This window comes from Caloenas nicobarica, chromosome 19 (assembly GCF_036013445.1).
Source record: "Caloenas nicobarica isolate bCalNic1 chromosome 19, bCalNic1.hap1, whole genome shotgun sequence".
NCBI lineage: Eukaryota > Metazoa > Chordata > Aves > Columbiformes > Columbidae > Caloenas > Caloenas nicobarica.
Window position 1 is genome coordinate 6,906,098 of NC_088263.1, and position 11,795 is coordinate 6,917,892.

Below are 11,795 nucleotides of genomic sequence, written 5' to 3' on the forward strand. Positions count from 1 at the left end.
ATTAAGTACATCTCAGTGCACGCTTTTCCAGTTAGTTATGTATCTACTGTGATGGTTTTGTCTAGCTCATGTTTCCCCACATTTTTTTCCTATGTGACTGTGGGAAAACCTTTGTCAGCAGGGACAATTTATGAGATCTACATGTTCTCTGTACTGATAAGCTTGATGTGATCTCTTCAAGGCAAATGTTTACTAATTCCATCTTTCTCCTTTAAGCAACCTGCCTACTTTATTCCCCACTGAAATTTTAAAAAGGGAGAAAAGTTGTTTGATCTGTACTCTTCTGACCCTTTCCTTATTCACTTAAACACAAGCTTGTCTAAGCCTCCTGTAAAGTGTGGGAACCATTGACAATCCCAGTACTGCTGCTGCTAGAGAGTCACTGAACACACCAGTTTGAGTAAACTGTTTTTACAGTACATGAACAGAGGCTTATATCTAAGATGGAACTAAGGGCGTTATCAGAAGATTGTATCTGAAGATTACTTCTCCTCTTGGGTGATGCTGTGAATGTTTTTAGCTAGTCTGATCCAATGAAGTATTCTTACGTGGTAAACAGCAGGTGAAAGCACACAGAGTGACAGCAGCATCTTTGAACAGGGCAGTTTTATGTGTGCTCCCAGGTGTCCCTTGTGAATGCGTTGAGCTATTGGCACTGTTACTTTCAGCATCCAAAATAACCTCTATAGCACATTCGTGGGGAGGAAAAAAATACCTCTGGAATGAGAATCATATTGTGCAAAAGAACAAAGCAAATGTCTTGTGCATGCGAATGGCCTGTTTTTGTAGAGCAACAGAGGAATCTACTGGGCTGAAGAGCTTGTTGGGTTGCCAAGGTGGTTCCGAGAGCAGTGGTGCTGTTCTGGATGGATAAGCAGTTCGGTCTGCCTAATGTTTGAACGATATTATGAGGCTTTATAGTTCAATAGTCAGATTGGCGTGACAAATCCAGACTTGGATGGTATAAAAAAAGATGACCTCTCTCTTTGGTTTTGTTGCTGTTCATAGAGTAGTTTTGCTATTAACAGGAGTTGGTCTGCATTAAGATAATAAGGTTCTTTTGGGACTCTGGCCACTGTGTGTGCATTTGTATAATAGGCCGTACCTATTAAAAGCACTGCAAATGCAGTAGAAAGTCTTTAATGCACAGAATTAAGGTGTTCAGCTGTACAGCGAATGTTTTTTAAGCAAGCTGCTCAAACTTTAGCAAACAACATCTGTTTTAACCATTTAACCACCCCCTTCTTTCAAGTATGAGCAATTATTTTTTGCTCAGTTTAATGACAGATGGGGAGGACTCCAAAGTACAACGTTCTTGTGTCCACCACCCATCAGTGCTATGTCCAGGGTGATACCTGGCCTGCAAAACAGTACCAATAGGAAAGGCCGAACACTGAGACTTGGTAAAGGGACATTTGAGGAGTGTTATTTGAGATGCACAGGAAGACAAACATGGGCCGTCGGTGAGAGAGATGTTACAGCTCAATTTCTGTTCTCTAATGTTTCTCCCTTCTCTTCCAGGGTGACGACTTCTGGAGTAATGGAGGGCATGAAGAAGGTCAAGAAAGTGGTGAATGGTTCAGCAGAGCCACGGGGCGAGTGGGAAAGCACAGCATGATGGACTGGACTAAGGCAGCACTTTCAGAGAAACTTTTTTTAATTTATTAATATTACTCTCAGTGGAAGGGGAGCAACTAGCACTTCCCAACACTGAAACTGCAGAGTGGGGTGTGTCTAGGGGGAGCAAAGCAGTGCAGAAATATAGCTATTCCTCTGATCATAAGAAAATGGGATCTCTTGGTACCTGCAAGGAGTGCGAAGCTTTCATAGGGATTTTCAGTAGCTTATTCTTTTTTCCACCTTTCTGGATCAGTTAAGTACTCTGAATTGTTTGCAGTTGCGTTCTTCAGAATGTGTAATACTAACGTGAAGAGAGACCTGTGGTGTGTATGTAAAGTACATATTTTATATAATACATACATATACACACACACTTCTTATGTAACATGTGTGCTGAGAATTACAAAGTGTGTCAGAAGGTGGGAAAAGAAGATGAGATGTAAGTATTCTAATTTTTTTTTTATAAACTCTCTTTTTGGCTTGAACAAAACATTGCAAAACAAATTCATAGAAGCAACTGCAGTTATTTGAGAGACTAAATGGGGTATTGGATCAGATGACTTCTGCCACTACTCACATTGGGGGAAAGTTGATAAGTATCTTGTCTTATCCATGCAGGTATCCACTTGAATGCATCGAGTTTTCAAATGTATTGCTCTACAGGAAGGAAGTGACTCTTCTCCATTAAATGCACTAGCCCATAGTGCAGTAAGTGTTGATGTAAACTCTCCACTGTTCATGGAGTTGCTCTTGATTCACACCCACCTGACAAGAACTACACAAGAGGTGTAAGACTGCTTGCCTTTTTTAGGAGTCTGCCATGCTATATTAAACATTTAATTTCAAGTTGTGACCCAGAGCACTTTGATCTGCTTAAATATTTTAAGGTATTTCAAAAAACACTCCTTTCTGGCACAGTATTAACAGTACCAGAATCTCCAGTGGAAATCTGTCTAGCAAATGTGCTGCAGCATAAATCTCTGGTTCACCATTATCCTGAGTTACTTGGCCTCTCTGGATGGCGACTTGTACTTGTCTGGCTACATAGGATCGATGAGCTGAACTGGTCAAAATGGTATTGCTGTCAAAACCAGGCAACTGCTGCTTCCAGTCCTAAATGATTTTTATGAGGAAAGGAGAAGATTAGGACCAGAACACTCAATGCAGGGCAATACAGAAGTCAAACTTGCAGTGGAGTCTTTAGAGACACGTTACAAAAGCCATGTGTGTTTTATCTGTGTTACTCTGGTACTGCTAGTAAGGCACCAGTGCCCATGGTGGTGGCAATAAGGCATAGTAAATGATCGTTAATGTAAGGGAGGATGGAAATGGTTCACTGATGTAATGAGGATAGGCTTTAAGAAAAATAAATCAAGTATAACTCACTGACCTGCTGAAGCCTTAATATTCCTGTAGAGCCATTGACATATGGTGCTGTTGAGCAAAGTGCTTCTGTCAGGGTGACAGGGACAGGCATCATCACGGAGCTTCGGATGTGCCAGCAGCTTTTACAAACTTGCTTCGGAATTGCTTTTTTTGACCAAAGGGACTATGTCTCTCGGGCACAACTGATTAGAGGACTATTAGGGTTTTTAATTGTTTAAGATCAGAAGGGAGGTTATCTTTTTGGAACATTGAACCACTTCTTCCTCAATCTCAAACAGGGGTTAGAATCATGGGGTTAGAATCATAGGATCGTTTCAGTTGGAAGAGACCCTCAAGATCATCGAGTCCAACCATAACGTAACCAAAGTCTGGCACTAAACCATGTTGCTAAGAACCTCGTCTTAATGCCTTTTAAACCTCTCCAGGGATGGCGACTCCTCCACTTCCCTGGGCAGCCTGTTGCAATGAATAATGTGTTAATTTCCATCCCTCTGTAATTGCCAAGCGCTGAGAAGCTCTGAGTGCAGAAGGCAGCAGGGAAGGGGCAGGGCAAGTGAGTGATGCCATGCAAAGTGAAAGCAATCTTGATCCAGAACATGAGAGTAGAATTGAAAGCAGCTGCACTTTTGAATGGAGTGGCCATCCTAGATCCCAAATGCAAATAGTAGCTCCATTTGCAATAGAATAAAGTCTTAAAGCAGTCCTATGTAAGAGTGCGATGTCAGCTCTCGTGAGAGACTTGGTCTTGTGCTGGCTTGTGAAGAAAGGTACCAGAGCCAGTGAGCAAGTACCAAGCTCGGTCATATCCCAACCGTTCTAAGAAAGTCCAGGACTGTAACGCTTAAGACCAACAACAGCCAGAAAAAGCTGTCTGAAAATGTTCTGAATGACCGAATGTTAAAAGTTGGAGAGCTCAGGACAGCGTCAGTGAGATAGATGTGTAGCCAAAACAAGCACCTTAAAAAATGAAGTTAAATGAAATAAAATTCCAAACACACAGTCCCCTGCACTGTGGCAGCAGCTCTGCTGCCAAAACTGTCAGAAACCCATTAACTGAAAAAAAAAAAAACACCAACCCTGTCCTGTAAAGCGAGGTGACAAGCTAGACATGGCAGACTGTGCCAATGAAGACACTGCAAGCATATTGCAAGCGTTTCAGTGACTGAAGATGAAAGGTCCTTTCCTGGCTCTGAGCGGTGTGTGAGTGGGCCCAGAGTCCCAGTCCATTCCAGAGGCCGCTTTGGGGGTTGGTTGGTTGTAGAGCTGGAGTGGTGCTGGTGCAGCTATTGTTAGAGCAGGGGTGAATTCTGGAGCTCTTTGGTTTGGTGGGAGTGGACATGTGTCTAGATAAAGGTCTAGCTCACTTGGGGGGTTCTAGACTGTGTTCTAGAGCTGGTTCTAGGTCGCTTGAAAGTTCTAGAGTGTGTTCCAGGTTGCTTGCCTGGTCCAGATCAGGTTTTAGCTCCACTGATGGTCCACTTTATAGTCACTTTGATGTGTGCCTCACTCAATGGTTCCAGAGTATGTTTCAGGTCACTTGCCAGCTCTAGATTGGGTTCTGGCTCACTTGAAGGTTCTAGACTGTGGTCTAGATTTGGGGGGTCTAGGTCACAGGGGGGGTGCCTGGAGCATGTTCTGGCTCGTTTGAGCATTCTAGATTTGGGTTCTAGCTCACTTGGAGGTTCTAGATTGGGTTCCAGAGTAGACAAATGTTTCTGGAGAGGGATTGTGTTCCGAGAGGGGGTGCTCTTAGAATCTGGTAATGGGCAAAATTTGAGCTCCATTGACATCAATTGCCAAACTGCCTACTTAGTGGGGTTGATAGGATAGAAATCATTCAAAATATTAAATGAATCAACACCTTTTTCTGTCATGTACTGCCAAGGGAATGGAACTGACACTCAGTTGTATGAGGTGACAGATCTATGGCAGGCAGAAATTTGTTAATTTTCTTTCTTGTTTTTCTGATAGATCAAGGACATTTTGAACTTTGTTTCACTGGAAACTGTATGAAACAAACAAATTGCCTGGGTAACTGCGGGGTTTGTCTTGCCTTCTAGACACTTCTCTCACTTCCCATTGGCTTCCTTTTAAAGGAGAGCTTTGACACCTTGTATTTAAAACACGTTCCACTAGAACATGTTGCTCAAAGCCCCATCCAACCTGGCCTTGAATGCTTCCAAGCTTCTCTGAGCAGCCTGTTCCAGCACCTCACCACTCTCATAGTCAAGAATTTCTTCCTTATACCCAATCTAAATCTACCCTCTTTCAGTTTAAAAGCCATTACTCCTTGTCCTATCAATACATGCCTTTGTAAAAAGTCCCTCTCCAGCTTTCATAGTGCAAGTTAAGGTTGTGATTTGCTCCTTTGAGTGGACTATTTCCAGTTTTCTACAATGTATATTCACTTTGTTTTTATTCAATTGCACTTTGCATGAGCTTTTAAGAAACGTGCAGTCTGGACCAAGAATAGCTGTTTGAAGAGCAGCATCGTTTGTTCCGATTGTTGCTTGTTTGCCCAAATGTTGTTTCCATGCATCATGGAAATAGTAGAAATGAATCCACCTGCTTTGGTAACTGGAACTGGTTTCTCTTCAGACAAAGCACAAGAATAACCCTGTTCTCTGGGTACAGGGTCCTCTCCCATGTTACTGCATAGCAATTGCAGCAGTGATGGTCTGACTTTGCTGCCATTATCTTGTAATGATACAGTTTTCATGAAAACTGAGAGCCTGCACCACTAGAAAGGCTGTTAGGTGATCTATGAGCCTTTTAGACCTTCTGTATGAAGAAATCTTTTGCATATTAAGTATCTCAGGTGTGAGAAATTGGACTATGAACAAACACAGGCAGTCCCAGCTCATCGTACTTTAAATACAATACCTGAAAACTCATCCTCCCACTCTTTGCACAGTTGCTCTGTCCCTGTGGAAATGTCACTATCTGCATCCAAAGGGCTACTCAAACAGGCTGTGAACTTTTTCAGGGTAGTCCACTGGAGAGTTAAGTTTGGCACTGAAGTATGTAAAAGATAAGGACTTGCTATCAGGAACAGAAGCGCAGCAGCAGCATTAATCCAGACATGATGCTGTCTTAGAACCTGTTAACACCTTTTGCGAATGAGATGTGAAATTCTGATGGGTGTGGGGTTTCACCCAAAAACATGAGGGGCTGTGCAGGGATTCCAGCGTGGGTTGAGCTGGTTCCAAACAGCTGCCTGTTCCATACCTCAGCATCAGTAGAACTGCCAGGTTGGCGAGTCCTTTCACCTTAGTCTCAGGTTTCTTTTTTTATACGCACTTTTTGCTAAAGTTGTGTATGGTGTAGGTTTATCTGCCAAGTCCCTAGCTCACTAGTCAAAGGCCAAAAAATGGGCAATTTCTTTTTGTCTTGGTGTGAAAAGCCATGGAAGTGTTTTGAGAAGAGCTTTTTCCAAGGTCAGACCTGAGCTTCAGTGGTCAGCTATCGAACTAACTTCAGCTGGCATTTAATGCAGCACAACAGTCAGTAGTCAGACCCAAGCATTAGTAAAGAAAATTAATCTGGATGTGCATGTCAAAAACCAGAATGATCAAAGGTTCTTACTGCAGCCGTTTCCAAAGTGAATTTCCACTTTCTCTGGTGGAATGCTTCAGAGCAGGTTGAAAAATTTGTCTTGCAGGGTTGTGTGATGGAGTGGATGGTGGAGGATGGAGGGAAAGGCTGCGGTCGTGCTGCTCACAAAGCATCGAAGGGAGGGCTGCTGCCTCCCCCTTCCTCCCAGTGCGAAGCCACATCTCCCTGACTGGCAAGTGTGTGACTATTGCTGGTAAAAGTGGCAGCTCGGAGCTCGCCAGGTGGGATAACTGCGGTGCTTGTCTGTCAGCTGCTGCTGGCTGTCTGTCTGCTAGGAAGCTCTTCACAGGAGGGAAGATAGAAGAACTGCTTGTGGCTTACGGATTGTTTTGGGGTACAGCCTTACTCTCCTGTCTCTGCCTTCTACTGAAGTGAGCAATTAAAACAATCACCCTGCGAGTACACGGCGGTGTAATGTCAGGAGTCCTGAAAAAGCAGGTCTGGTGCAATTCAGAATAAATGCTTTAAATGCATCCACAGATGTTGCTGCAGCCGAGTACTCTGCACCCTCTGCAGACAAAAAATGAGATTGTTCCAGCCTTCAGTTGTAATGCAGGTTATGCCCCAATAAATCGCTGTTGCTGATGACGTGTGAGTGCCGCTGCTGCGCTCCTTCCCGTGTCCCGTTCAGCACGCTGTCTTCCACGGCAAGCCTTGCAGTGCAGCTGCCAGCCTCTTGCATTGTTCAGCCTTGAAAGTGTTTTCCTTGATGGTTCATCAAGAGACGTACTAAAAGAAAGCGAGACATAATGGGGTCATCTGGAACGTTGCTGCTGCTTGCTCAGAATGTAGCGGTTTGAGTTGCAGGAGCCCCATGCCGTCCTATTAAGATGCTCTTTCATATTGTCACCTCACCCAGCGTGTTGTGATCTGTGCGGTGCATTGTTCGGTGTTTCTCTCCAGCTGAGTGCCCTGGTCCTGGATTTCCATGCTGGCATACCCTGGGAGCATGTTGTTTTTTTTTTTTTTTTTTAAAAAAAAAAAAGCTGCATTGCAGTATTTTTGCCTTGGAGCTAGTAATGTGGAAGATGTATTTTCCTAAGCTAAGTGGACTCTGTCTAGCATGAGTGTGCATCCACCATATATCTATCCTCAAGCACTGTAACATTCCCGGCCACGAACGGGCACGTCCTAATCACTCCAGTGTGCACACTTGGTCAAAGTCCAATGGAAGATTTTTAGTGTGTTAAGTCTTGTTTTTCCTTACAATATGCTCCTCTTGGAGAAGAGAAATGCAGTCTGGCCAGTGACGATCGAATTGACAAGAAAGGGAGGATTTTTTTTGTTGTTGTTGTCTAGTTGAAAATTGCCCGGCTGCATTTGAAGCAAGTCTTGGTTATTTGTATGTTCTGTTGAGCTCTGAGAACTGAAGTCGCTTAGCTATTAATAAAGTAATCGGGTCGAAGTGCAGGCACTGAAGGGAAGGAAACCCTTCCTCCATCGTTCGACCTGGTTTGTCTCCTTCGGTTTGACCTGTCGCGATAACTAACACAGTGTTGTTACTTTAAAACAAATGTGTTCTATTGATTCTGTGTTATGGCCTCCACGTCAATCACAAAACACTTCCCCATTTTTCACCTTGGTGAAAAGAGCACGGAGCTGCGGTCTGCGATAGATGGGAGGTAGGGTGATATCTGAAACATAATGGGATTTACGCTGTCTGAAACCTGTGGCCTCGTGCGTAACTTCAGTAACCTGGTTGTTTCATGAAAACTGAGGCGGTGCTGCCCAGAGACACGTGACCAATGTTTCTTTGTGTTCCCTGAGGCTGATTTGCTGGAAAACTTTGTTCTAAATTGGATTAATCTGGCTTTTCTTGTAACTGCTGGGTAAGATGCTGATTTGGGCTTACTAATCACTTTTACTTAGCAATATTGGAAAGCTGTATATTTTGCCCCTTGTATTTTCTCGCTTGGATGTAGCAACAGTCCTGGAAGAACTCCTCATAATATCTGCATGCAAGTGACTGGAAAGGGGTTTGAGAAAAATACTGAGATGTTCACTTATATGTAAAGTGACAGTACTGGAAGAAAGCAGCTGAGAAAAGTCACTCCTTGTAGGTTGACTGGCTCAAGAACCCATTTATGTTTTGACTGCAGGGATCCTGTAGAAAGGACAAATCGTAATAAATATTTCCCTGTGGGATTTCACTCGGTGTTCTGCTCTGTATAATAAAGTAGAGCCCGACCTCCACATTATCAGAAGCACTTTGTCTTGTAGCCTGGATATGGGAGTGTTGGGCTGGTACCTGTTCTGTCAAAACAGAGTATGGGGCTAAAGAGTTTCCCTTTCCCTTTAGTAACTATTAATAATTAATTCTAGATCCTCTTGTATCATTAAGCAGCTTTAGGGCACCTTGTACAATGTAGCTTTGAATTCATGTAGTAAATGACCTCCAAAAGAACTTAAATACTTTCCTGTGTACAGCAAGGTCCAGTTCCAGGGTTTTCAGTGACCTATAAATATTCTATTCCTCAGTTCATGTTCAGATGTACAAAATGATTTTTTCAGTATTTTTTTAAACTTTATTAAAAACAGCATTTGAAGAGAAGGAAGGTGGATACAAATCAAGATGGTCTGTGTAACTTGGTTTCCCTGCTGTGATGTGAACGTGTAAAATAAAGATTGACCAGAAAGAAGTTTAATGAATCTCATTTTCTGCTTCTGAACTGCCAGCAACCAAGCTGACCCGTTGTTTCCAAAGTCTGCATTTCCCCATGTCTGACTTCCATTTGCAGCTATTAACATTCTGCATCGTGGATACAGGGCCAAATCACAAAAAAAAAATATCTTGCGTGACTAATTTATGGCAAAAGCTTTGCTGTCAGTGACCCACAGCGGGGTTTGCCGAGGTGCCTTTGAGCTGAAAGACCTCAGGTACTACAGCTGTGCTTGTACGTGCCCAGCTCCTCTTTTAGCGTTGTAAGCTGAACTTCTGCGGTTTTTGTGGACAGAATGTCAACGTTTCTCGCAGGCCCTGGCGGTCTCGGGTGGCAGGAAGGTGGGTGCATCCAGGGCTTGTTGCTCCTGGCCAGCGTTGTGGTCTCCTCGGTCCGCAGGGCTCGGTGTCACCTTGCCGTGCAAGGGAGGACAAGGAACTGATGCTTTCAGCCTTGACGACCAGATACACGTTAAAGGTAGAAACCTGTATTTTTAATAATATCCTTTGTGGATCTGGCCGTATTATCTCCAAGAGGCAAGTCCTTAGCTTGTTTGTTTTAGGCTGGAGAGGGTGATTTGGGACTTCTGTAGTTCTCTTCTTGAGGTGTCGGGATATAACCACACGTTTTAGTTCTGCAAACTGGTTGAGTTGGCAGGGATGAGGAGGGCAAAGTATTTCTGTGCTTATCCTGATAATCCCCCGCCCCTCAAAAGCATATGTCCTTCATCACAAAATGTAGGTCTTCAAGATGTTTCTTACAGTTTAGCTGATAGTTCTCATCCTACCACAGAGGAGTGATGCCAGAAATAGCCTGTGTTCTCTACCCTGCAAATCCCAAGCAGCCGGTTCTGCATCGCCTCAAGCTTATGGGTGGGTGGTGTTTCACCAGGGAACTAAACTATAAACAGAACGTGGGGTTTGGATTTACTGATACCCTGCTGTGAATAAACCAAACTTCATGTAATGAAGGTGATGGCTGTTGCACTGGGGTAGCCTCTCTATTGCATGCAGGCGTTTCTTGGATGTTAGGCTTCTCCAAAGTGAACATTCTCTGATTTTTCTGTTTGTTATATATCTGGCCTTAAAACATCTCCCCTTAAAGTGACAGGAGCCGAACTCATCCCTGCTGGATGTGCACAGTGCCCAGGGGAGTTATAGCTGCACTTGGCCAAAAAATTGCTCATTGGCAATGAAAGGTGAAATGTTAGGGGAGGGCTGTGTAAAGTGGAACTAAATTGTAGGAAGACTCCCTTGAAAATGAGACAAAATGTAGGTTATGTGGGAAAAATCTTGGTTTCTGACAATCTTCTCCAAGGAGAAACAAAAAGAAAAAGCACCTAATTGCAACAGAGTTCTGAGTATTTAAGGTCTGTTGCAGTGGAGACTGATAGACTTTAACATAGAGGGGAGAAAAAACAAAACCAGAGCACTAACGCAGCTCTCCTCAATGTGGTGTGTGTTTGGATGCAAGCTCATAGATGTTTTCCTGTCTGGAAGAGGTAAACTGTTTTGTCTGCTTTAAGGATTTTCTTCTAGAGTCTGAAATTCTGAGCTGTCTTGATCATTTGCTGCTCCTTGTTGCAGTCCGAGCTGCCTGCTGTCAGTGCTCTTGCTCTAGCAAGATTATCTTCGTGACTGCAAAGAGCTGCCTTCTCTTTAAATTTTGCTTTTACCTTCCTTTGCCTTCTGACTGACAGACTCTAATGAGCAGGAGCGTGTTCTAGTGCCCTGTATAGTCAATGGTCAATAAAAACAAATTGCTTTGTACAGAAGAGGTAATAACACAGCTTGTATTGGCACAGCTGATCCTGATACTGGGGTCCTCACTTAGGAGACAAGGGCTTTCATGTGTGTGAAGTAATAAATGCATGTCATCTTTTTTTTTTTTTTTTTTTTAGCTCCCTCTCCCTCATCAATGAAAAATAATGTAACTTGGGGTAACGCTGCGTTCTTGTGACTCTTTTCCCCTGTGGAATATTTTTAGTGGGGTGACTGAGGTATAATGCATGAGATGGCTTTTGTATTACTGAAAAAAAAAAAAACAGGCACACAAGGCGAGGCTGTTAGAGTGCTGGTAGGTGGCGAAGGTGAGGATCAAAATGGATGGGATGGCTTAAAACTCCTTTTTCTGCTCCCTCTTGGGATGACTCTGCTGAGCTTGGCAAGAGACTTGCAGCATCCTCAGTGAGAGGAGCTGTTAACAACATGGGGCTCCTGTGACAAGGGTAAATATAGTAATAAGAGGGGTTTTTTGTCCCTGAGGACACTGTCCTGGGCTGCTGATCTTCTGTCTTCAGTCCTGGGTCATTTTTGTAGAGTGGCACAATATCCTGTTGGCAGCCTGTACCCATTTACTGCAGGGGGTGGAATTGCAATTGTTGGTGCCGCGGCGCCGCTTGGGCTGTTTTGTTCTGCAGGAGCTCTGTGAAGTCGGAAGGAATCCCACACTTCGCATTGATCTACATCTCCTGGGAGAAGCCAAACTTGTTCGTTTTGGGATGGATCTCGTACC

The 11,795-nt window shown here is 43.6% G+C and overlaps 1 protein-coding gene across 1 annotated transcript in view; it reads left to right on the top strand.

Annotated features, from left to right (window-relative positions):
- Positions 1 to 9,260, top strand: part of GPR107 (G protein-coupled receptor 107) — a 39,375-nt gene extending 30,115 nt beyond the window's left edge. Inside the window, exon 18 of the mRNA XM_065648418.1 lies at positions 1,522 to 9,260. Within this exon, the coding sequence (XP_065504490.1) occupies positions 1,522 to 1,618 (97 nt within the window). The 3' untranslated portion in view covers positions 1,619 to 9,260. The remainder of the gene's footprint in view (positions 1 to 1,521) is intronic.
- Positions 9,261 to 11,795: the final 2,535 nt, after the last annotated feature.